We start from the raw sequence: 27,840 nt of genomic DNA, 5'->3' as shown, positions 1-27,840 counted from the left end.
ACTGTATCCCCTTCAAATGCATTTCTCAATAATGAAATGCAGAAATCACGTAGTGGGAGAAATGTAAGAGTGTAGAATTACAGTAGGCTTTAACTATTTCACTCTGCCGATATTTTGATATGACTTCATAATAGACTATATCTGCTCTATCTAGCCATAAATCTTATAGCAAACATTAAATACTCCATTACAGTACATCATTCTATCAATCTGGTAGTGTAAAATACATCCTATAAACATAAACTCTGTAGAACAAAACTGAAGCTTATTGATATTGAAGGATCCTCATTGTCTGATTATTGTGCTGAATAAAAAAACAATAATAATGCTGTTTTACAATAACAGGTAATTCATAGATTTAGTCCAAAATACAAACTCTGAATACTATTTTAAACATCAGATATATATGTGTGTACAAAGTGCTTGCTCTAAAGTGTCTGTAACATTTATAAGGTTGAAATAACAGTTGAAAACTTACACTACATTAAGAGAATAAACTCATTGTGAACTGGTAAACAACATGCAGACACAATGTAGTAAACACCTGTACAGTAAGCTTGAACAAAAAAACAAAAAACAAAAAACAAAAACACCTCCCAATTTATCTTCCTTGCTGTAGACTTGATTGAACTTTTCTTGTTTTTACAACTTTTCCATAAATCATATTTGCATTGCATATTCCAGTTTGCACACATTCACAATCACCACTGTACAACTGAAACAGAACCTTAATAGTGCTTTTTCCATTATCTGATCTTCCTTCATATACACAGACATCTGGGGATCTTGGGATGGATGTAAACACTGTGAAAGTTGGATGAGCATTACTAGATGACTACATTGCAGCTGGACTTTGGGGCAACACTGTCTGATTGTTAGTACTGATACAAATGAACCAAGTCATACCTTCCCAATTCTCCCAGACAGCATTTTCAGATATCAGCATCATCCAATTTGCAGGTTTTATCACAAACATTTACATAATAGTGACCATCACTCTCTTTTGAATGGCCGCTTTCCACCACAGTAATGCTGAATGCAGGAAAAATACACGTACCGAGCAGCAGTATATTGTGATTAGTAACATTAATGACATAAAAAATATATACTTGTAATGTTACAGCACTAGTAAATATATTAAGACATTTCTGCAACAGCACTGACTTGCTGGTATCAACAGCACTAGGCAGCAACAACAGAACACTGAGCTCTTTTAATAGAAAAAGTAAGAGAGAGAGAGATAAAGAGAAAATGGCACATGTTTATGGCTCTTGCTTTGTCTCTCCATTATGGGATTGTCTGATACAAAAGGCCTATTCTATCTGCTTATCTCAAGGATGAGTCCAAAATAACATGATTCAAAGGCAGGATACGCTTCCTTTGCACTGTGAAGTATGTTTTGTTTAGGTTGAGATGTGCCCATTTGGAGGCTGCCTTAAAGTTATACAATAGCAATGTTTCTGACTCATTCATAGATGAAAATTCATTATTGTTGTATCCCAAAACCATACACATCACGCAACCTAAGCTTAGATAGCTTATTGAATGAAGTATGCTATGCTACTGTGTTTGTCACAAGCATATTGTCAGAGTCTTTATGATTGAATTCATAGGAATAAAACACACAAGGAGTCTAAGAATTATAAAAGGACTCCTTTGCAATCCTCTCAGGCCATTATGAAAAGTTTATACTGTCCATGGACCAAGGGCAAGCTTACACTACAAGCTACAGGTTCCCCAGGCCGATGGCACGCGCAATTATCCACTGCGCTACCGGCCGGACTTACACTACAAGCTAATGTGATGGAATAATTGATTAAGCAAGTAAGTAGCCACACTTTTACCTACTATATTTGTCTTGGTTGCTTGGGGGGAAAGACTCTTATCTATCCATGTTTTTGTTGCTCTAGTTCAGTATTTTTTTAAATTCCTAAACTGTGGTCAGTTTTACGAGCATAATTGGAAATTACAGTTTAGTGGCCTCAGAAAATGTTCACCCTTGTAGCTATGTCCTTGGACAAATTTCAGCTCACACTTTTTACGACTATGTCAGGAAAGCAAAAATTAAATGTGTGTCTATGCATGCACATGCATGCATGTTACTGTGTTAGTGCATGTACAGGTTTTTAAGTGATGAATCTGTGCACAGAGAGGCTTTTCACCAAGTCACCGGTACCTAGCAGTACCTGCCTATACATGGCAATGCATACATGCATGAATTCTAACCAAACAAACATACTTCAGCAGAGAAATGGCAAGCTAATAACACTATCATAGGCACAGGCTGTTAACACGGCGTAGTTGGCAGAAAATAAGTATAAAGTGTTAGCTAATTACGACTATTACATAGTTTCACAGTCTTACAACTTGCTCCAGTTTCTATCCCTGCAATAGCAATGCAACATGAGAAGAATACAACTCCCAAGTAGAAAGCTTGCTCATTAAGGTTTCACTTTTATTGACAGGCTATGAATGAGTGCTGGTCGTAAATATGACACTTTGCTGCGGTTACAGGTTGAAATGCAATATCTGGTTTCTCTGAACTGCTGGGTGTGTGTCTGTGTCCTCTCCCTTTGGCTAAATGACCTTATCAATTTGCCCTTTAGCAAGGCACTTGGTGGTGCTCAGTGTACTACAGCACTGTTTGTACTGAGTGGCTCTCAGATGTGGATGAATCTTAAAAAAAAATAAATCTTTCCACCCATTACAAGAACTGCTGTTAGTGTTAAGCATTTTAAGAGGAATAAGATGAAAGTAGATAATCGAGTTAAAAGAAAATTCCATGCAGGGACAACTATAATCTGTCTGTAATTTTCAATTCATCCATGGAATTATTATTTTTTTTTACAATTACTCATGTCTGTGTGAGTGTGTGCATTGGTTGTGCATGTTTTTTTTCAGTTGTTGAAAGTAGTTCTTCTATAAAACTCTAATGTGGCTATAGAGAAAAATATCTTGACATCATATAATCTACATTTGGCCATTTATTCATGAAAATATGAACAGCATAACATTAAACAAAATGAAGCCAGGAATGCAAGGTTAAACTGCATAGTTGTGTTTTCAACTGTGTCTTAGGGTAGATTTTAGCTTTAGCAAATGCCTTTTTTTTTTTAATAAAAATATATCTCTAGTGAAGTACTAATAAGATGACATGATGAGATAAGAAATTTAAGAATATAAAATAAGCCACAATTGAGCCAGCAAGAGGTATCAACAACAGCAATGACTATTTCTTAGTGTAGTATGAAAAACATGCCTAGAATGTGCTCGTCTCCCAATCAATCATACACTGATGTCTCCCTGTAAGATTAAGACTTCTACAATGACATTACTCTAAACACAAATGGCCAGAGAGGTTATGTGATCCAAGGCAGTTTAGCAGTGAGTTGATGCTTTATGACTCATTACAATCACAGTCTCAGTCTATTATCTGTGTGTATCTTGTGCATGGGTGTCGGCGAACAGAGCAAACTGTGCATTTGGTTTGTAATGTTTACTTTTGGCTGCCTCTGCATCAAACAAATTGATGTAGCAGATGTAAAAGAGTCAAGAACACAGCTTGTAGCTTATTACATCTCCCTTTCAGCACCCTCTGAAAGCAAACACCTGTACACTCTCATCCACACTGTGTGCTGCGAGTTATTTGGTTTCCAGCAGGAATCAGGTATTAACAGGCTTTTGTGACTGCAGGGGACTTCCTGGTTAATCAACCTTACACCTAAATTCATTTCAAGGTGAGAGGTTCCCCAACAGGTCTGGGGTGATATACCCTACAGGCATAGCAGGTAAGGCCTTGAGCGGGTGCTGTGGCATGCAGGGAGGAGGAGACTGGCGTGGAGGCGGGTTGAGCAGCAGACTGTGCCGATTGTCCACTTCCTGTACCACTGTGTAGTCTGCAACAGGGGGAAAGAACTGGGTTTGGGGAGATTCAGGAAGGATGTACGGTGACTGATTATCCCCTGCTGTGGCTGCAGGTTTGGTCTCAGCTGGCTCAGGGTGTATGGTTTGATACCCCTCGCCAGGCATGGGGGAGCTAGGGGGAGTGCTGATCTGCCGGGCGTTGCTCTCTGTGGTGTAGCTGCTTCCTTCAGGGTCCACCACCAGCAGCTGAAACTGCAGCTCCTTCTGCTTCTGTTCCTCAGTTTCCTCGATGCCTTTGTTTTCTTTTCCCTTCTTTTTTGTTTCCTCCTCTGTGGCTGAGGTGCTCTCTTGGATTCTGACTTGCTGACCAGGAGACAGCACCACACCTCCAGAGGGCATCACATTGCTGACCTGGGCATAGAAGTCTGTGTTGATCCAAGTTTGGGGCCCTCCAGTTTGGGTTTGGATGAGGGGCCTCCCGCCTCTCTCTGTGGCTGGGGCTCTTTCTCCAACATCAAAGGAGGCTTCTCCGTCCTTGGGCTGGCCTGGCAGCTGGGTGGCCATCAGCATTAGGGTGTCTTGGTCGGGGAGATCTGGGTCGTAACAGCTAGCCCGGCCTGAGTCATCATCAGGGACGCTGGGGGAGAGGGAAACAGATGCACACATAAAATATTTGTAGAGTGATCTGCCACCATGAAAAAAAACTATTTTACATGCATATCTGTGAAGTACCTGATGGCATTGGAGCACCCTCTGTTCATGTGGTGGCTGATGGGTTGGTGCAGACCCAGGAGCCTCTGGGTGTCTGAGCCCTGGCTGTCCTCTTTCTCTCCAGCATCCGCATCCTCAGCATCCACCTCGATGAACTCCACCCATGGCTCATCTTGGTAGAAATCTGGTGCATAAGTCGGTAGGCCACCCATACCTCCACCACTCAGGATAAAATCCAGCTCGTCTAACTTCCCCTTCTGCAGGTGTACAAATTTGAATGTGTAGAAGTGTGTGTGAGAGTCAGAACGCTGAAAGTCAAAAATCCTACCTTTTCCTATTCTTTACACAACATTGTGACTAATGCGTAAATTTCAGTAGTAACCCCAGCACGCTTTGTCTTTCACCTTTATCTGAGCATGAAATAACAGCATTATTATTTCTTTCAGAGGTCCAGGGGCAAGGTTGTTTTCTAAGAGCAAACAGGCTTCCTGCATCCCACACCATCGGCAATAATCCACCCACAACACATTCAAGACCCTCTTCACATCCTATTATCCCTCAGTGGTCCCTCCTCTTGCTACACAAAACAAGAATGCCTGCTTGCTTTCATATTATTTCTGGACATTTTTGCTTTATTTTGATAGTTGACACAGTTGATAAACTGGCCATAATTGGGAGAGGGACAGTGGGTGATGTGATGATTGCATGGTCTGAAGTACTTCAGCCAAATGAGCCACTTGGACACCCAGCAATGTCTGTTTTTAATCATAATTACGATGGAAACACAGTGGTTACACAACATTTTATATAATCACTTAACTGAATAAACAATAGACAATTCCATGGGTTCGCTGCTGGGATTTATTGTTTTGGATTTCTAAATGTGTTAAAAAAATAACAATGATAATACATAAACTAATATTTGTTTTATAGATTAAATCAACATGAATCAAATAAAACAAAAGATATGTGAGATATTTTCCAGCTAAAAAAAGACACTCATCAGTGCTCTGGTGGATAAACTATCAGTGGTGACACTGTTTTGAATCACAAGCACACAGCGTCTTTGACATATTTAGTACCGCTATTTCTTATACGGACCAACATACATGCAGATAACAACACATCTATAACAAGCTAAGAGCATGTATGTCCACGTATAGGTTGTGGTTTAGTACGTATGTTCACAAAAAGAACAACATAAAGGCAGAATAACAACAAAGACATAAATGTACCTTTAACAGCTCTGGATCGATGCCTTTAATTTTGGGTGCAGGAACTGGTGGCAACAGAATCATCATCAATCTGCAATGGCAGGAAGAGGAGGAGGACATGATGAAGATAATCTGTTCACAGTTGTCAGTATTTATGCGTGTCCATGTGTGTGGCATGACACCGAGAGCAGCTGCTGTGGATTTAAAAACATCTCATCCGCCTGTAACATTGTTAATGTAGTACAGGCTGAAAATGTTTTGGACAGTATTGGTGTACGTGCAGTGACAGAGTCTGTTCCTACCTGTGCTGCTGAGAGACGACAATAAACATGATGAGAATGAGGATGCCCACGATCCCGAAAACAAACACCAGTGTGAACGGGAAAGTAGATTCTAAAAAAAACACATAACAGAACCCATCATCATCGTCGCAACTACAATGGTCCCGGTTGTTTAAGGTGGCTGTCTGATCTGAACGAAGGGATTGGGCCAGCCATATTTATCTATTGTGTCTAACCAAAAGGTTGATTGCTGTATTCATGATGCACCAAAGTTTTACCTTTGCTGTGAATCTCAGTCACTTGAATGAAGATGGAGTCGCTGAACTCTCCAAACTTAGTGAAGGCCTGCATCCTGCAGCGGATGTGCACTTCGTACTCTTTTCCTATGTGCAGACCGTAGATTGTCTGCTGGGTGTGTGGCTGGATCTCCAACTAGAATACAGAAACAGACAGGGAAGAAAGGAAAGACAGAGAAAGATTTAATTCATCAGTAAATGCTTTGGCTTAGTTTATCCTGAAAGAAACTACAAGCTACAACTGAAGCTAAGCAGAGTGTCAAGATGTCTGTCTATTTTTGCTACCCTTTCCAAAGGTGCAGTTGTTGAAGCATTTCAGATACATTAGACGGAGGACATACTGTTATAATGGAAAGCTCTATAACAGTTTCCAAGGCTCCATTTGTCAAACTGTCTGGCCCGGCGGTAATGAATATGAGCCTGTTCAAGGTCCCATGGCCTCTGACCTACAGATCCCTCCCTTCACTTCCTCCAGAGAGGCTGCATTTTCCCCGAGGGCCCTGCTCTGGCTTCCACTGCCTTGCCAACAAAGCAACACAGCATTTTAGCCACAAGAGTTTCAGGGGGAGGGGGAAGGAAACACGACACTGTGTGCCTGTATGACCTACCTAGAACTTTCTTTAAAGAGGGTGGGTGACTGTTTGTATATGTGTGCGCTTGTGCATAAGCACAGAGGCATTTTGTGAAGTGTTAAGGTTGGTGTTTACACGTGTAAGGACATAAAACTGTGTGGGTGCATAAAAGCAAAGGAGGAAGAGAGAGAATTTAACAGCAAGTAAACGAGAGGTGACCTACTGCTTCCCAGTTTGTGGAATTTCTCTCTCTGTACTGGATCCCGTACTCAATGCGCATCCAGCCTGCCCTAACGTCTGCAGAGGGTGGAGGCTCCCAGTTGACCATGACATCATAACTTAACCCGGAGGGACTTATATTTAGCAGGGTCCAGTTTAGAGACACTGGTGGGTCAGGACGTACTGCCAGAAAAAGGGCAAAAGTTCAGTTTGAGCAGAATGAAAACATTTAGAGCTATTTAAATCATTAAACATGAAAATTAATTGGCAACTTTGAATGTACTTGCATAGTTAATCAAAGAAGCTATTGTAAATGTCCTATTGTAAAAATCAAACAGGTGCTCACTGGTTGAAACCACTAAATTGATTAAACAAAAAAGAAATAAAAAATAGTTAAGACTAGTGTTAGCCTTGTGGGGCAAAACATGCAAAGAATGTCTTATGAATGGAACTAGCGATAAAGCCATGAAGTCACAGCAGATAAAATGACGCTTTCCCCAAATTTCATACCAATTTGCCTATTAGATGTTTTATGTTTAAAGATCACATTTTGACCTGAGGGTTGCACAGGGAAGGAAAAAGAATGTGCAAACAATGGAGGACTGTGAACAAAGGAAAGGGTTCATCCTTCAATGAGCATGAATATTCTCAGAAAATTTGATTGAAAGCTGATATTTCTTGGGTACAAGAACTTCCTGGAAATCAAATGGATAATTGTTGATGTATTTTGCTCTGGCCACACAGTCCTGCATAAATGAACAGACCAACTATCAGTGGCCTTTATCCCCTTCTGTGGGTTCAGTCGCTAAAAAGATCGGATCATCCAAACATTATCTAAAAAAAAGCATGTTGATAATCAATGTGCACACACTAGGAGAGCTGATAAACAAATGTTTCTCCATGGAAATACATATGACACCGTCATGTGATAATACAGTATCTATCAGTATCTTCCACAGTCCTGTTTAGATCGACCATCAGACGATCAAAACATGTCAACACTGTATCTGACACTCGCTGTGACATCGTCAAGCATGTGACATTTGCTGGTTTAGCTGATATGCACCAGCGAGTACCAATTATTGGAAAACCGTCTGTGCAGGTGAATTATTAAAGGCAACACCAAAAATTGAGGTAAAAGCTGTTTCACTGGAAATGCAGCGTAGAATTCATTGCAAAAATCAGGGAATATACACACATAAATGTTACTAACCAATATTTTCCACAGTGAAACAGTCGTCGTCATTGAAATAGGTGATGTTGTTTTGGCTGCGGAGCTGCATGCAGTAGGGGATCCAAACAGATGTATGGTTTACGTCGAAAAAGCACTCCCTATTCGAATGGATATACTCTGGACATTCTTTCCAGCCACTGGTGGGGGAGCTGAAGGAGAGAAACCTAAACGTGAGAAGGATAAAAAGGAGCAAAGAGAGAACACTTTTGCACTTTTGTTAGGACTAACATATGCACATACAATGCTCCACATGCAAAACAATTGTTTGATCGTCTCCTGGTAAAGTAGGTACCATGGGTACCACACTCACTCTTTCTTAAGGTAGAAGACTCTGAGCGCTCCAGGGGAGGACAGGTTGTGGAAGCTGCCCGGACTCCACCAACATCGGAATGTCTCCTGGTCCCTCGATATGCACTCTGTGAAATGAGGTTCAAGGGAAGCTGAAAGAGAGTAACAGAAAAACGTTAAGCGTTAAACGTTGAAACAGCAAAAAAATTAAGGATCAGGGACACAACAAACAGAAGGACCCTCAATATCCCCATTCATTCTCAAACCGCAATTTCTGCTAGGCCACACGGTCACATTTCCACAGTAGATATGAGTAAGGTAACTGCAATTCAATCTAAAGTTCAAGGTAAAGGTGAGGACACATGGCGCAATGTAAACATCACAATATAACAACCTCAAGGTGACCACCTATCCTTGAGAGACTGAAGGATTTCTTTCTTTAACATACTTGCTCATATATCTTACATTGCATTGGCACATATTTTCAGGAATGGAGGTTAAGACCCACCTGTAGCTGCCAGCTGCCCTGAGAAAAACATGTGATGAAACTGCTGTAATGTGCAGCGGGGGGGTAACACTTTCTGCTGGTGGGGGATGAGGCTAATTTGCAGTCTGCAGCTTATGCTGACCTAAAATTGATATGTGACGTACGTGTGAGCTTGTTGTAGCCATGCCTTTACAACCGTAAGATCCATCCACGCATATTTCATACCATTTCTCCTCTGCTCCACCCTGAGGCCCTGACTAAGCCCTTTCCACCTCCACCTCAGCACCCTGTCACTCCTCATACCAATCCCCCGCCATCTCCCACCCCTCTCAGAGGCCAGTTTCTCATCCAGCTGAGAGTCCCAGGCTTTGGTGCAACCATAAATAAGGACGGAAGGTATCATTGATTTCTGCTCTGCCCGCTCCCTTCCAGCTCTGCCTGCAGCATAAATCACACACAGAGCCAGAACATAAACAAGCTTCACGACACAAGGCAAGGAATTAAAGACTGACTGGAGCAACACTCTGCAGATGCAAAAGACGAACTGTCATAGGATAGTTTATTTTACTTAAGAAAGATGAAATATTACATGTGCATGTGTAAGACAGAATACATCCCCTGTTAACATAAACACGCTTCTAACCACAGACACCACAACAAAACACCCTAGCAAACAAGCCCAACCCTGGGCAGGCCAGACTGCAAATACTCATCATTTATTCACACAGAACATACACCCATTACTTTGATTACTTTCTATGCGATGCCAGTGTAACCTCATAATTCATTGCATTCCTACGAAACTGTGCCTCTAGCTCTCAGCCCCCCCGCCTCCGCCCTCTACCCACTTTCCTACCTTCCCTCCCTTCATCTTTTGCACACTGTCGTGGTTCCCAGAGCTTTGCTATTTCAACTCAGCTGCCCTCCCCCATGCAACAAATTCCAGCTGCCACCATCAAAGAGCTTTCTGCAGACACTGGATGCAAAGGAGAGCTTACAACTGCAGCAGGACAGATTACATAAAAAGTAGAATAACCTTGGAGGTGCTTTTTGTTTTATCATAAAATTTCATTACTTGTGGACAACATTTTTCATTCTTTTTGAAACCTTTAGCATTTGCTGCTTCCAACGATTTGCTACTTTAAACTGTTGCTCAACTGCAATCATTTACATATCAAGGCATGTTTGAATGTCATCGCAAATGTGTTGTTCTATTCTGGGCGGAGAAGACTTGAAAGCACACAGGCAACGTTTTGAAAGCTGAAGAATGAGGCTCTGCTGGTAAAGGTCAGGAGGTACAGCTATTTTTTTAAAAGTTGTTTTCATTTGTGAACACAGCTCTGGATGGTAGACGGCTCCGAAGTGTGTCAGAGGTGAAAGGTCTTGCAGCAACACCCAGAGAGACTCAATGCTCACCTTATTTTCATTGTCTCTCTTTCTCACCAATTTTCTGACAGCCATTCTTTCTCTTCCCTGGTATTATAAGGCTTAATCCTATACATTACTGCAAAAGCAAACAGATTCTGATCATGATGTCTTTTTCAAATGATAAAAAAGCAAAGGGAACTGCTCATGCTGGGACTGGCTCACAAGCCAGGGGGCAAAGCTAGATGCTGATTACCTGCCATTCATAGACTGGTAATTTTGCAGCACGGCCCCCTTTGCTAATATATAATCAGTTTAACTGATGGGGAGATAAGTCTTGCCTGTACCTGCCAGGTGCCATTAAATGATCAACATTTTAAAGCCTTCAGCTAGAGGTCGAAACCTAATTTTTGTGTTTGTGCCCTCATCCTGGCCGTCTGTATGTATCTGTCTGTCCTTGCGTGCTGTGTGTGCAGCTGAGATTGATAAACAGCTCTTAGCTTCACGTCCTGTCTTCATCAGTCCATACCGAGGAGCTGGGAAACCACTTATCTACCTCCATGACAGCTTTAACCATTAAGGTTTAAAATCCACTAAAAAGACTAAAAAAAGCAGTCTTCTCCTGGCTCTTGCACCAGCTGGCAAACAGCACTAAAAAGGCAGCGACACAAAGGTGCAACCAGGCTTTATCAGTGGCTGCATTGTGAAATGCTTGACTGTCATGATGAGCATGAGCGAAATGAGTCCATGACGCTATGAATTACCACCTTTTCCAGCTCATTTGCAGATCTAAGTTAGTGCTGAGGTTAATGTTTGAGAAGGCTGCTAAAAAGGTGAGAGAAGATGTGAGGTAAGAAGGAGGAGGAGGAGGAGGAGAGAGACAAATCGATGGTAAGAATAAGAATGAGCGAAAGTGCGGATTATGGTGCAACATCAGCAAAACTGTAGCCAACATCAGTTGTTGCAAAACAGAAATGTCCCTGAGAATAAAATCTATGTCATTAAATAACAGACGAATATTGGACGATAAATTTCCCCTTGATGAAAACATGATATTTTCAGATTTGAATCAGAACATAAAGTCAAATTAATCTTTTTTTAAACAATGTTGATACAGAAGATTGGCAGCCTGCCATCAGTGTATGGGTGAATGTGAATGTAGTGTAAAAGCACTTTGAGTGGTTAAAAAGACTATAAAAAGGCACAATACAAATTCATTCCATTATCATTTATTGTGGGCTACTGTTAAAATGTTGTCTGATTGCTGCGAAAAGATTTGACATTTAAGCTTTACATTACATAAATGGAACTTGATCATCTATTACTTTGGGACTGCATGTACAGTTTCCACGCAGCTTTCATGAGGCGTTTTTATCCATTTCTTACTTGTGCTGCCATACTGTCAAAAATAACACAAAACCGGACACACAAATAGATACATAAAACACTAGATCCGTGGATTCGGAGTGTCCCTTCATTGTGGTATTAGCACATAATTGATTTGATGGCCCTGTTACTGAAGAAAACACACATGTGGCTGGGGAACGGTGGGACCCGTTGTCCCAGATCAAGCCACTCACACAGCTCGTGCTCTGCTCTCCACTAGCAGCGTAAACACAATTACAAGACACTTAAAGCCAAATTTCCGCTGCAAGTATCAATTTGACTCTATCAGGAAGAGTAAGATGTAACCCTTATTTAAGGGTAAAGCTATAAAGTTAAAAAGCATTAACTTTACATTATTTTACCACAAAGACTGTATCTAGAAATTCATTTTAGAGTTGTTTTATTGCTGCAATAGCCTTTATTCACCTGCCTCCACCTACCTCACTTTATGTCTCTACATGAAGCAGAGACTGCTTCTGAACATTTAAATGAACATACTTGGTACTGCTGTTCAGCACCCACCCCTGACTGCTATCACAGCACCCATGCCAGATGATCCACATCCCTTCCCGCAGCACCATCAGTCTGTGTGCATGTTTCAGTTAACCAGATGGAGAAACTGGCAGCACACACTGACACTGAGAGTAAAAGTGCCTGTCAGTCTGCGCTTGCCAAGTCCTACATTATGTCCCTGCTCCAAAGCCCATACACGTGCACACTGCAGCACACACTAGTAAATGCGATAATGTTTGTGCAGCAGACGACATCATTCGTCTTCCATGGGGAACATGTCCTGGAGCAGATAAAAAATGATAGAAGATAAAAGTCAAGAAGAAGAGAGGACGAAATCTGGAAAATGCGAACAGGAATTTTCTTCATTTCACAAGATCTCCCATCTTTGTTCCACTTATGTACATACATATGTTGATTTTTTGGAGGAAAAGAAATTGAGCTCAATAGTGTGAGGTTAAATGTCGAGTCAGGGGGCTATGTGGCAGTCAAGAGAGCCAGAGAGGGCGGGAAGTGGGCCAGAGGAGAGGGGGAGAAAGGTGAGGGACGGCAACAAGATACAAACAAGGGAATGTAAACAGTTGATATAAATAACTGCTAACGTTCACACACAGTTTCACACATAAGTGCACAGACGCACACAAATGCGCACACAGTGAACTCGCACCTTCAAAACAAAAACCGACAAAGAATATCAAAGTGCCATTGTCCAATTCCATGAATACGCTCTGCCTTTCCTCCATGTTGCACAACAGGACCTATGGCTTCTCTCCCCCACTGAGGTTTAGGACCACAGAATGACAATTACTCGCTCCATCTGATCCTCGTGACTCCCATCAGTGTTCATAGCTTTGAAGTCTAACAGACACAATCTGGTGTGTTTAACCATGAAGTGACCTAGTCAGCTTTTTCTGGTCCCAGCGATTTATTAGCCTGAACTAATGACGTTAATCTCCTCTAATGCCATTACAGCCCACAGTATTGGCTTAGTTATATCATATTATGTCCAAGTGAGATTAAATATAGATGGGCAGGGGCGCCTGGCTTACAGCATGGACACCTGTACATACAGAACACAAGCATTTTCTTTCCTCACCTTACTTGCTCTGACTTTTTTTTTTTCTAGCTTTTCCCACTCTGTCAACCTCGGCAGTTCTGCAGGGCGCAACACGTTTTTCATGCTGCACAAAGCAACATGTTAAAAATCAATTCAGTAAGAGACAGATTTAGAAGACCGTGATTTTAAGTCAAACAAAAAACCTCGATACATTTTTTGAATGTGATTCTTGGCATTTCTCCTTCATACTTCCTTATCTTATCTGTTTCTTTCAATGCTTTTGGGATGGTCTTTCATAAAAAGGTAAGCAGGGTTCTCTGCAGCATCTATAATCAAGCCATCCCATCTGAAATGTAGGTGGTAACGTATGAAAGAGATACAGTGAGGTGACTTTTTCAACCAACATCTGGAAACTAACTGAAATGACTAACAAGATGTGATGCGTCAGGATCTGTCTGATTTAGCACAACAGGTGATTCATCCATCGTGTCATATGTTCACTTTGCAGTAATCAATGAGAGCAGCGCATTTCAGTTTGCATTTCTCTCTCCTGCTTAGGTTTACATCATTGTGTTTAACTTCAGACACCATATCCCGAACAAGGCCCCAGCTTCACTGCTCAGAGCAAACACACCCACTGCTTGTCTTTGAAGCGCTTGTAACCATATATTGTGTGTGCTAACCCGACAAACCAAACCGCTCTACTTTTCCCACTGGTTACCACCCCTGTTGCCAAGAACACAGAACAGGATCGATCTATTGCCCCGAGGAGCAAGTCCTCCTGAGACACACAGCCAGGCGCTTAGGAAAGGTTACGGGAAAGGGGAAAAAAAAAGAAAAAAGTGTGTGTGTGTGTGTGCGAGGACTGATCGAGACAAACGACTACCACTGGCTATAATCACTCTGGTAAGCCTTTAAATATATAGGATCATCTCCAAGCGTCTACTCTTGGCTTGTCATGCGGCTGGCTCTACATGTTGCAAAAACAATATAACCCGCAGGATTTCAGGGAGGCTGTATTAGGTCCCAAAGTGGAAAAACAAAAGCAACATGTTTGAGGTTACTCACCTACTCAACAAGATTTAATGAACATCTACTTGATGTGCCTGACAGTAAAAGCGTTGGGTAAAAGGTCAAAAATAGACCATTTAAGTGTAGAAAGCAGGTGTCAGGATTGGAGTTTATACTGTGGTGAGCTTGAGATAGGCGCAGGTTGCGTGTGTTTGCTCATGCTATCAGTGGCGGCTTTGTGTTTACAAATGTTTTAATGGTTGTTGAGGAAGACCAGGGCTCGATCACTGCAGCGCTCACTGGAGACCATTCTAACGACTGAAGGAGACGGAACAGTCAAATCTTTTGATAGTTTGACCTCACTTGGCTATCAGTGGTTTGTCAGAGAGCTTATCAGAAAGGTAATGTAAATCCACAGAGATAAAGACATTTGCTACAGTTTGTGAACAAATACAAAGTCAAAAAGCCTGAGGGCATAGGCACAAAGCTCAAAATGATTGACTATGATTCACCAATTCATTTACAGTACAGTGCAGACACACCCGTCTTTTTCACACTGGTGCTTTTGATGTGACAATCATAAGATTAGCTGTGCTGAAATCTGCCTTTTTGTGTGATTATTATCAAACTATTTCTATGTTGACATATAACAGGCTGTCCCCACTTTATGTAAGGTAACTGATGGACTCATCTAGTTTTCACATGCTTTTTTTCCCCACTTAGAATCACTCTGATTCAAACTTATTTCTAATCCCATTGCTAACATTGCCATTAACCTAAATGGTTAATCCAAATGGGAGAGTTTATATACTGCATCTATACAACATCTGGGCATGCTCCTGATGATATGGCGGATGGTGTCCTGGGGGATCTCCGCTAAGACCTGGATCAGGGCATCAGCGAACTCCTGGACAGTCTGTGGCACTACTTTGGCAACGTCGGATGCACTGATACACAACATCCCAGAGGTTCTCAATTGGATTCAGGTCTGGGGAACATGAGGGCCAGTCAATGGCATCATATACACTCTTTACACACGGGGCCCACAGCGCCAGCGTTAGGTCTGATAATGGCTCTGAGGATTTCATCACAAAAGCCTAAAAGCGGTCAGGGTGTCGTTGGCTAGCACGTGGTGTATGTTCTTGAGGCTGTGCTGGGAAACACAGCAAACCTCCTTGCAACGGCACGTATAGATGTGCCATCCTGGAGGAGCTGGACTACCTGTGCAACCTGAATGGACTGCAGGTACCGTCTCGTGCTACCAGTAGTGACAAGGGCACTAGCAAAACACAAAACTAAAGAGGAATCAGTCAGGAAGAATAAGGAGAGAACAATTGCCTGAGGCTACCTATGCAAAACCATTCCCTTTTGGGGGTTTGCCTTGCTGTTGTGTCTCCAGTGCACCTGTTGTCACTTCCATTTGCACCAAAACAGGTGAAAATGATTAACAACTGCTTATGCTTCCTAACTGGACGGATTGATATCCCTGAAGTTTAATTGACTTGGTGTTATACTGTGATGATTACATGTTTTTGAGCAGTGTAGTATGTTCACACAGACACTTTAGATATTGATCCAACAGGCTGTGATGAAGGGGGTTATTTAGAGCCAAAGTCTGTCTCACAATACACTTGTGAGCTGCTTTGGTACCAGCACTGGCACCAGAATTATGTTTTGCTTGGAAAAGCCAAAATGGATTTCACCACTAAAAACAGCAGAGCAGAAAGAACAATATGTTCGCAGAACATAATGATTACAGCAATGTACTAAACTTCTGGACTTCTGCTGGACCATTTATTTTCCCCAAAACTCAACTTAACCAACTAATAGCTGGTGAAGCTTTCACTTACTTATTCTCTGATCATTGCATTTTAGAGAGATGCACAACAGACCACGCTGACCAAAACCATTTCCCCACAGAAAGCCCCCCAAAACAGAAAAGATGGGTGTGGATTTGGTCTTAACTTTAAAGATTAAGATGCGTTTGTATTCTCCACTGGACATCAGTGATAATTTTTTCAGCTGTTTTTCACAAAACCAAACAACAAAACAAGAACAACAAAAGACTCGTGCTCTTGGCTCCACTCCATGGACTGTTCCAGTGTTTCAGTAAATCATGCCAATTGGTGAGCATGCACCACACCAGAGTCGTGAAACTGCATAACTTAAATGGAATGCAGCCATCATAAATGTTATCAATACCACCTGTGCTTTTTTTCTGTTCTAAGAGGTCAAAATTTCTGCTGTGAACAAGGTCAGTTGCCAAATATAGCATTTCTCCAGGTAATGTGCATGCTATCCACTTTGGCAACAGGTGCTGCAGCAGCTAGACAGGCAGCGATGGCTTGGAGGTTTCTCTGGCCAATGTTGTCTGGCTTCTTAAAGGCAATGCACACAAGAATATACTGTCAAGAGAGTGACCTGCCAAAATGTACATTCAAGGGCCACTTTTTATTGTGTTGCCAAATGCCTTCATTGCCATTAACTCCATGCTAATTTAATGTTCCTTTAGCTGGAACTGAATGAAGCTCAGCCAGGTTCCAAGACAATTAAGACAGGGAGAGAGAGAGAGTGAGAATAGAATAGAAAAAGAGAAAAGCATTTTTCCACCATTTCAATTTGAAGGAAAGAAACTGTTTTCAAGTCATAGTGTGCACAACTAAAAAGGCATTCTGTATTTTGAATCACATATCCCATGTAACATAACTAAATAACTAATAAACTGAAGGGTTTATAGGAAGTGTTTAGCTAGCCAGCTCACAATGTAGCTCCGAATGTAAAAGCAAGCAAGGCGGACAGAGTAGAAGCAAACAATAGATGGCGTCGTTTGTTTTTCTCAAAAAAGTTTAGACACATTTTTACAAAGTCAACTGCAGAACTGATCTATTCCTGGGAGTTGCTGCACCATGGCTGTGAGGATTTCTCTAAATCGTGTACTGTTCTAGCATCAGACTTTAAATAAACAAGACTCTCGTTTGGCTAAGGTTGCACAGCTGCACACTTTCACCTAATTCCAGCTGCGGTGGCTTTTAGCAGTAAAGGGAAGTGCCAAATCATCATTCTAAGTCTATTTTGTGATTAGGGCTCTGAGCATCAATTCTGGAAATGATGTGGTAAAAGACAGCATAATGGATTTAAGATTCATACCGTGGCCACCTATTGCTTTAGGGAAGTAGTGAATTATATCAGAATTAGAGTTTTCTCAGCTGTAGCATTCTTTCACCTGATTATTTCAAATCATTCAGCGACGGCTGGATTAGCTGGCTGAACATCCTGCATCATCCTGTCCCTGGACTTTGACAGAGAAACCTCAATCATATATTTACACTGGCTCTATTGATCACCAGCCTGTTTGACAAGCCAAACCAGGAAAGTGTGGCGTTTGCTGAACCTTTCCACATGCATTTGAGCAAACACAGCATTCTGCAACTGATGTCTGACATAAGACGTGATAACAAGTGTCAACACCATGTTGTGCGCAAAACCTGAATCCCATTTGTTAATGTTTGACACGCTGCATGGAGAGAAATTGATACTGTCAGAAGAGTGATTTGTCTCACATCAATCTCTTGCTTATTTGTCCTGACATGAAGCAATAAAGACACCATTAACCTACCTGATGGTGTCATGTGGTCCTGGCCCATGATAAATGCAGATCCTGGAGTGGACAGCCAATCCAAAGAGGAAATTAGGAGAAGGAGCAGGAGATTGGAGGAGGAGGACGACACAGCCATGATGCTGGAGAGAGAGAAAGAGATAGCGAATGAGAGAGGGACAGAGACACAGTGGTTATAATTATCAGTTGGACTCCATGATGACATGCCCATGTGAAAAACCCTCCTTCCCTCACTAATCTGTGCCTCCCTCGCTCTTTCTCCCCCTTTCTTTCTCTCTGGCCTGTGAGCACAATTTGGGGATGCCATTTATTTTGAGCTGATGTATGTGAAACCCAACACGGACCAGGGCATAATTAATTATCTTGCCAGGTTGCTTCTACAGCCATGGTGGAGGGAGGGGTGCGCTTCCAACAGAGGCCCTGAAAAAAAGAAATATATATATATATATACATATATGTGTGTGTGTGTGTGTGTGTGTGAAGGATATAGTTATTTTTTAATTTTGACATAAACATTTGAACATAAGAGTAAAGATCTTATGCTAATGGTCAGTCTACAGTAGGGGTACCACCTCTAAACCAATATTTTTTTTGGTGGGGAGGGGGCTAGAGTAAACATTTATCTAGTTCATTTTACACAAGTCCAGTTTATGAACAGTGATTAATAAACTGCAAGAGTAACATGTAATAATATTAAACTTCACTGAAGTGACACTGACACATTAGCACCTTTTAATGTGATATGGTGAAACTTTTTTTAGACATCCAGGAAAAAGGAAACAACTTAAGTATTTATTTGAAGTCTTGTCTCTGAACACGTTATGAATGTCAGTCTATGTAATTCACTCTACTTTTTAGCTCCATTTTGGTCTCCACCAACTCCCAAGGGAGATATCTGGCTCTTTACCTGCTCAGTGCTTCACTAGGTTCACCAGCTAGTTGCTAACTTTTCTGTCTGCAGTTTGGTGCTGGGCAGGTAGTCGACGCAATACAACTGTGGGCCATAAAGCCAAAACAATGAAAGACAGTTAAATGCTCCTTAGAGCTGAGGTGAATGTCAGAGTCAGGTGAGAGTGTTCATCACTACAAACGACACCTTTCACATTACACACGGTCAATTGATCCATTATCAACACATAAATATTGATTAAAGCAGCTTTAAGCTCCAAAAATCTCAACCAAATCAATTCAGCTGTAACAAGTGCTCATTTTTATGACTTTTGGTGTCCAATCATCACATCCTGTAGCAAAATCCAGGAGAATCAAGAAAGACTTCTGAGCAAAATTTGTACCACACAACACAGTATCATTTCCCCTGGGCATGACTCTCCCTCAAAAAACTAGACTTGAATTTCCCAACAAAACCTTTAGCACAGAAAGACGTGACTAAACAACTAAACTAAGAGTAACACCACAGTTTTAACAGTAAAGAGCCTGTAATATATTTTTTTAAAAAACTGTGAAAAACTCTTCCTGTTCAATAAGCTGGTGTTGGTGGACAAGTTCTACTAGTCAAGTCCAACCTCTAAATATAGGCCAAACTCTCTGTCCGCGCCCTAGGCTATTTACAGCTGTGTGTCTCCACAACTTTGCTGGGCAGCCAACAACCCCAAACGTGGAGACTACGTTCCTGATGGCAATGCTGCCAGTGGTTTCCCCACTCTGAGGACAGAAGATTTCCCAGCAGTTCCACTTTCACGTATAGAGTGACAACTACTGAGCGACAATATGGCCGCAACAGGCACATTTTCAAGGCTGACGAACTTGGATAGAGCGTTGTAAGACCTAGAGGCAATAAAATGCCTGGTTTAAGTTCATATCAGTGTTTGTACAACAGTGCATATTAAACACCTCACACACAGTACACGTCTATGCAAAATTCAGGTTTGTTACTCACAGTGTAACAATGCAAATTTACCATAATGTTACAAATTTCCCAGATGACCAACAACATTTTTTGTCAATGTAAATGTTCAGTCATAAGTGTGGGTGTGCATGTGTGTGTGGATGAATCCCAAATGTCAGAGGCAATACGAGGCCAAGTTATACAAAGCAAGAATTTATGGCAGCGAGCTGACAAGCAGCAGGCTCATCTGGCCTGACAAAAATGCGGGATCAATTATTGCTCTTCAAATCTTGCCTAATATTGTCTTCACATCCTCTCAGACCCTCCTGTCTCCCCTCAGTTCTAATAGTCTGTTAGATCTTTTTTTTTTTTTTTTTTTTTGTTCTTCTCTTTTCCACATTGTCTTTTCTTTCAAATTCTAACATTCTGTAATCAGTTGAGAAACCAAAGTGCTATAAAAAAAAAAGGGCCAAAAGCCCCTCCTCTCCAACACGTGGCCTCATGTTAACTCCAACATTTGTCTCCCCCTCTTTCATGTGAAAATGTCTGTGAGAGCTGGTGCTTCATCGTCATCTCGCGCACGTTTCTCCCCCATTCCTCTCCTTCTCTCAGCCAATTACACTTAGTTACTCAGACTTGCAGGAAGGCTGCCTAAGCCAATCAGAAAAGAGGGAGGCTCACCCAAAGCCTCCTGGGGTCCCTTGGTAAACATTTAAGGCCTCTATGGTCAACCCTCCTCCCACTACCTCTGCCCTAAACACACACGCACACACAACATCTTGACTTGGCACCCTGTTGCCAACACCATGCCTCTCCCATGTTTCTTCAAATCTCTTTTAATCATCTATGTTTGTTCAAAAAGAACTAACAAGGGAGGGAAGAGGAGGGGCTTGGGAGCAGATGGGGTGATGGTGCAAGGGGGGAAGCCAAAGAAAAAGAAAGGTTAGGAGGTGAGGGGTCACATAATCTCCGTTAACCCCTTCTATAGCTGTGGAAAAAAAGCATGCACGCACGCACGCACGCACGCACGCACGCACGCACGCACGCGCGCGCGCGCGCGCGCGCGCGCACGCACACACACACACACACACACACACACACACACACACACACACACACACACACACACACACACACACACACACACACACACACACACACACACACACACACACACTGATGTTGCAAGTCAAAGTGTAGTTAGAGGTTTCTCCAAAGAGAAAGCAGAACAACTGCAGCAAAGGGGGTAAATGTTAAAATTTATGAGGTGTGGTCATTGAGAAACACAAACTTTCCTTTATCTAATTTGCTGGTGCATTGGTTCTACAATCTGAAACCACTGCACAGCAAGGGAGAACGATCATGACTAAAGGGAAAAACTTGGAAAGGATGTTAAGATGAAGAAAAACTAATTTATGAAGACACAATAACCAAATAACCCTGCTCCTATGCTTGCAAGACAATAAAGATTCAGGTTTGCTATATTAACCGAATCACATCTGCTTAACTGATAGATTTCTGACAGGGAGGAAAAGAAACAGGCGATGCCCACCGAGCACACACACACCAGTCATATGTGAAATATGAAGCTCGTCGTGCTCTTGGGGTCACTATAAACATAGAGGGAGAAATTTGGCTGTTGCATTTAAAAATGCAAACCAGGACACATTTCTTCAAAGTTAAGTTTCAGTACTGGAGTACAGAAAGGTTTGGACACTCTTGTGCATGGATCAGGAACACAGATGAGTATCACAGCTTCTGACACCATCTTGGGAGACTTTGCAGATTTTCATTGTTCCCAAAATCACGAGTTTTCTTAGTATCATAATACAGCTTACAGTCAGTCCACGTTTTCTTTTGTATCCCTTGAGATAAATGCCCCATTGCCAAGATGCACTTATCTAACAAAGACAGTACTGTACTCGACCAGTATTTCAGAAAACGTTATGATCATCTATACATTAATATTAAATGATTGCTCTAAAAAGCAGTTCGATAATTACAGCTTTTGGGATGAATAACAAAATGACTTCTGACTTAGTGGCCTTAAAGGTGCACCTGTAAAGTTTCTGACCAGTAGTGAGTGCTGCAGAGCATTCACTCGTTTTTATGAGCGGTCCCTTTTTCGTTTTTCCAGGACACGTAGCAATGAACCAATGGCAGTGAATAAGATTGCCAGCATGGACAAATGGATGTAAACAATGCACAGTTCAAACTTTGTTTGTTTTTTTGTTTTTTTTTTACATGAGTTTGCGAATGTACATTCAGCATGTTTGTTACACCTCAAGGATATATGCGCTTTGGTTTAGGAACGTGGGGCACTTTAATATACAAGGCTATTTACTGTTATCTCCTGAGCTGTAAGGTAAGTTTAAATATTTGAGAGTAACAATGTTTTACAAATATACCTCCAGGCATCTTTGAAGCAAAATAGAAATGATTATCTGGAATGTGTGGATGTTTTCTTTTTAAGTGGATTGTAGGCATGTAAACACAGATATCATACATTCATTAACACGATTACACAAAAACATAGATCCATGCACAAACAGAAACGCACACAGAAAAATGAGGTCACCCTTAAATAGGATTATGACCCCACGTTGCGATGGACATTCTCTACATTCACGACCCTCAGTGAAGTGTCAACTTCAATCTGTGTGAGACACTCTTGGTTAACAGCTACACACACACACTCTACAGTTAAGATAGAGGAAAGGGGTGTTTTTAGTGGCTTAGTGTTAGAATAATTGACAATGCATTATCTTTCTTTGTCTCTGTCAGTATTCCAGTAATATCAGTCAGTCGTTGTGGCAGACTCAGTGGAGTCGAGTGCCTGGTCCAAAGAAAATGAAGTGTGAGGCAGGCAGAGAGTGAGAGAGACGTGCTGGCCAAGGAGAGTAGTAATGTGTCACTGTAAGTAAAAGCAACATGGACAAAGCTCCTCATGGGGAGTCAAACATTGGTAGGCCAAAAGTGGCACTGTGGTTCCTTGATGGGTCGTCAAGGCCCTTGATGAACTAGAGGAACAAGTGTCGGCACGCTCTAACAGCTAAACCGTGCTCTACAAGGTAGTTTTAAAAGTAAGCTGCTTCATTGTAACACCCGTTACAGAGATACTGTTTAATTTCATATGACGGACTGGCAGATTGTTACGGTGCCTGTGCCTATAACTGCAATCGATGGATCATAAAATTACAATTTGTGTTTTGTTCATTTGTGCTCCAACACATCTGCATGGAGTTACAGAAGACAGTTCAAAAATGATGTGTAAAAACAGCAGTCAGACTCATTTGCCTAATCGTCATGGGTCCTCAGATCGTGACAACAGCGGGCTGAAGGAACCTTTAAGTTCCTTGGGGAAAAAAAATCCTGAAAATATAAGTTTCGGGTACTTTAGGTGGAAACGCATCTTAAAACAATCTTTGTATGGGTAAAAGGTTGTCTGCACTTATGTGAAACCGTAACAGAATATTTTGAACCTTATAGACACTCTTTTTATTCAGCTTTGAACCACTATATTTCTAATGTTTCTTCCAGTGAGTCGGGGGTCTGAAAGGTTTTCAAAAATAATAGACGACAAAGCCTTTCAGTGCCTTTGAGGTGTTAGGGACTCTTCAAGTCTTTGAATGTATCAGTATGAATGTAATGCCTCCCATTAATGCATTCCTTATGCTCACTCTCTATCTACTCTTCATTATGTCTTTTTTGTTCCTTGGTTTTTTAGCTCCTCTCTCTCTCATTCATTGCCATCTATCTATTGGTATAAATACTCTGGTGCTGCAAGCTCAAAGTGCTTATTTTTACTGCCAATTGAGGGCTAAAGGAGAATTCAAAGAAGGTGTGAATCAGTTCAGCATGACCTTGTTAATTATTTTGGAACCAGTCACTTTATTACTATCCAGGCCAACATAACAAAATCCCAAAACTATCCTGGGTCTCATTTCACAGGGAAAGCCAGACAAAAATTCAACCAAAGGAACATCAACTATAATCATGGAATAAAATCCAGATGAATGGTTAATGGCTGTAAAACCGCAGAGAGGAACAAGTGCTTTGAGTAAAATGTGCAAACATTAGCTTGCTAGTGGCTTAGCCAGCATTACGCACCCACAGAAAAGCACACAAATATGACAGATAAACATAAAAACTTACCAAGAAGTCTTCATGTCCAGCTATTGTGCTTTCTCACATCACCAAACCATGAACCTTTACCTCCTCTGTTGTGACTTGTCAGTAGCTTCTGACAAGATGTAATCTGCAATCTTATTCCCTGCCGTTTGAAATTGGCCACAATAAAGAAGGCTGCAAGCTCAGAAAACTGTTTGGAGGCAGCCTGAGGTGATTAAAACATTGATGATAATTTAGAAAAGGTGCAAGTACTCTGGAAACAATGCCTGATCGACACACTCCTCATCTAGTCACTGATCATTTTGTTGATTGGTTTAAAAAGTATAAATTATTACTCAATTCAGTTTGAAATCGCTTAAAAGCTTCACGTAATAAACTTCACGCAATAAAATGACAACTACAACTGCTAAATTAGTCCAACAAGTTATGTAATTGTCAACTTTTTGCAATGCAACAGACTCCGAAGCACCTGGCACCTAAATTTACGTCATGGAGCATCTTTAATTACTGTCTCAACAAGGCAAGGTGTCACTTTGTGGCTGTATGACAACAACTACACAATTTTTACACAGTGTGGCAGAAACTATTTCTAACACGAGCATTTTAAAATAATCATGTTTGTGAGTGCACCTTGTTGATGTTGTCCAAGGTCCTCCTGCTGGTTCTCTCAATAATTACACAAGAATCATGCAAATAGATTTTCTGCCCTCAAGCCACCACTTCACCACCAACCTCTTTCTTTAAAATAAACAAAATTTAAGTAAACATACCACAGACTTTAACATGAGCCTGCATGTTACACCAGACACTGGTGGGTCCACATTGTCAGGGCCCCTCAGACAATAGACAGGGCCTGAAAACTGTAGATTACCCCACTGCTCCTAACAGGCGTTATGACTGTTAGACAGATCTATGCATTAATTAATCTGTGGTGAGCGTGTGTGTATATGTGTCTGTGTGTGTATGGAGAGGGTATACACGCAGACACAGGATGCATTTTTAACCTTTGTGCACGTGTTCCTGCATGAGCTCTCAGGCATTCAGATTTGGCTACTGGATGGCTCTAATGTCTCCTTCTCTTATTTCATTAGAGAGAGTGGAAAACTCAGAGTCAGCACACTGGCATGAGAAGAGCCTGCGCTGGAAGTAGATCAGGACACACATCTGCAAACCCAGCTACAGTCTGAGTGTGTGTGTGTGTGTGTGGCAAGTGAGAGTGGGTGTGTACGCGTGTGCATATTTGTATGTACAAGATCAAGTGTGTGTATCGGAGAGAGAGCAAGAAAGGTAAGTGAGTGAGGAACAGAAACAGAGAAAGTGTGGGACTGTACAGATGTGAAAACTGATCTTTGTGGAAAATCTCTGCTTTGCAGCATTCCATGTGGTGTGTGTGCACGCATGGGCATGCAGCGGTTTGTCTGATATATCAAAACCAAAACTGTCAGGTAACATTTTCCCCCAAAATCTAACTTTTATATCTGTCACAGCTGCTTGACATCAGTAGAATAACTGGTTGCCACGGTTGGTAATTCCAGAGAACATTAATTCAAACTAATCAGGAAAGACAGTCACATGTGAACTAATTGTGGTTCAATTGATTTGCTGTATTTTGAATGGTGCACATTCATGCTCATGGTTGCAGAGTTCAATCCTTTTAAAAGAATACATAAAGTATCTGTCAACCCTCTTGTTGTTTTGGAGCACTAAGTATAGATGTGCAGCATGAGCCACTCTATTTTGCTCTAAATCCTCTATGCAAGACACACACTGACAACCATGCGCAACACTGAGGATCAAGTGCACATTGATGTCTGTAAAATCTAAAAGAGTATAAAAGCTGTATTAAATGTAGAATGTGAGAGTGTAACGAAACACTGAGACTGAAACTGATGGAACTGATGTCTCCTCAAACTCTCCTCAAAAAAAAAAAACGTGATACTTCAGCTGCCTGGTGGGTGCTATAATGGCTGCCATTATTGAGCAACTGCTCCAACATTAAATTCAATCAAATATGGTTCAGCCATATACATTGAATATTAGCAAACCATGCAGTCATAAAGAAAAGGGCTGGGTGATATGGGTAATATCACACATCCAACAGCATCAGAGATTGTTAATTATTTCTCAAATGCCCTCTAAACTAACTAAATCCAGTGGACGTGATAAATATGCAATATTTTAAACAGCTCTGCAACAGCTGTTACAGAGGAAGACTATTAAGTTAATAAACAAATCACATCTAAATACATGATGCTCAATCATGCAATAGAACCATTTTCTCAAGAAATTAATTACTCCACTGTAATGTGTGGGCCTTCTATAGAGGCCAAGTGTGCACATTGGATTTCAGCACAGTGTGGCATGGTTTCTAATGAATACAGCTGTCAGTACAGCAGCCTGCCAAAGTGTGCCAATCAACAAACTGATATGAGAGGCTCTCAAAAGTGAGAAGAGGTGCAACGCGGTGATAGAAAAACACACATACAACCTCTCAAACTACTCCTTCGGCTAATGCTAGATGGTCATTTTCACTGAGTGAATGTCAAGAATTTAGTTATGTGGAGTGGAAACAATTAGTGTGACAATGAATGAATGAATTAAAAAATAAAAATCACATTTACACTTTAAGAATGAATGAAGATCAGCTGGTTCCAGCTTTTCCTCCTGCAAAAAAGAAAGGAACCTGCTGTTTTTTCTATCATTTTCCATAACAATGTAATTGAATGCCTTGAAAGGAATGCTTCTCACTGACACTCCATTTCATTTGTGGATGAATAAATCAAAATAGCAAATGGCACAGATCAATACATCAGGCTGTGTCAACACTGAAGGAACACTACAGTATTCTGAGTTCAGCTGCATCCCTTTTTTTCTTTCATTTAAAGCCTTGATCCTTTTTTTTTTTTTTTTTTTTTTTTTTTTTTTTTTTTAAAGGAGCCAGCTTTACTATCTCATTCCAATAAGACGTTTGAGTACTTCTCTCGGGCAGAGCTGATATTTGTCAGCGTGCAGTTCAGCAGCAAATAAAACTCCCCAAAATCTGTCATTAATGGAAGAGATAACTTACCGGATAACGAGGCTACATCCGTCTCAAGACCCAGCATGACTGTCACTTCATCCCATCCCCTCAGTGTCCGACTACTCTTGCAACACCAACTTTAAACAACCTCAAGTTTCACTGATTTTAATGTGCGCCTCTGTCACCAGTGCGCATTACACCCAGCAGTAGTCTAAGCACACTAAATGCTTGTGACTGGTCAGATATTTTTGCAAGGAGCAGCGTGAGATGTGAAAAGAAAAATGTAATGCAATTTCAGCAAAGTTTCCCGAGTCGTGCCTGAGCTGCCTAAAACGTGGAGTCTTGGAGATCTGTATGGATGAACGCAAATAAAGATGCACAGCGAGCTTTAGGAAACATGAACGCACTTACTTAGTATGAACTCTGGAGCTGAAAAACTGCAAGGACATCGCAGATCGACTTTTCAGAACTTGGTCATCTGATGGCCAGCGTGAGCACAAACAGGCACGAAGAGTCCCGCTTCTCGCCTGCTCGGCCCCCTGAGACCTCTCCGATCGAGAGTTTCACACCAGCCGGTCATTGGATCGCGTCTGTGCCGCTTTCCTGTTGAAGATTTTTTGTCTTATCTGCTGCTCGGTTCATCATCTAGCCCACTTTCGGGGCCGCACACACTACGCAGCTGAGACAGAGCCAGTGTGTGTGTGTGTGTGTGTGTGTTTCAAATGGCGGTGAA

The 27,840-nt window shown here is 41.5% G+C and overlaps 1 protein-coding gene across 1 annotated transcript; it reads right to left on the bottom strand.

Moving 5' to 3' along the window:
- Window positions 1-341: 341 nt before the first annotated feature.
- Window positions 342-27,595, bottom strand: ghra (growth hormone receptor a). Its single transcript, XM_070834171.1, is given in 11 exon segments — window positions 342-3,755; window positions 3,757-4,501; window positions 4,597-4,832; window positions 5,811-5,880; window positions 6,092-6,182; window positions 6,349-6,502; window positions 7,162-7,340; window positions 8,371-8,540; window positions 8,702-8,831; window positions 18,112-18,233; window positions 27,519-27,595. Coding segments are annotated over 11 exon segments (2,118 nt in total). The 5' UTR covers window positions 27,557-27,595; the 3' UTR covers window positions 342-3,572.
- Between the last annotated feature and the right edge of the window lie 245 nt (window positions 27,596-27,840).

This window comes from Pempheris klunzingeri, chromosome 7 (genome assembly GCF_042242105.1).
Source record: "Pempheris klunzingeri isolate RE-2024b chromosome 7, fPemKlu1.hap1, whole genome shotgun sequence".
Taxonomy (NCBI): Eukaryota; Metazoa; Chordata; class Actinopteri; order Acropomatiformes; family Pempheridae; genus Pempheris; species Pempheris klunzingeri.
The sequence above is the reverse complement of the archived record's forward strand: the minus strand, read 5'-3'. Positions and strand labels throughout refer to the sequence as shown.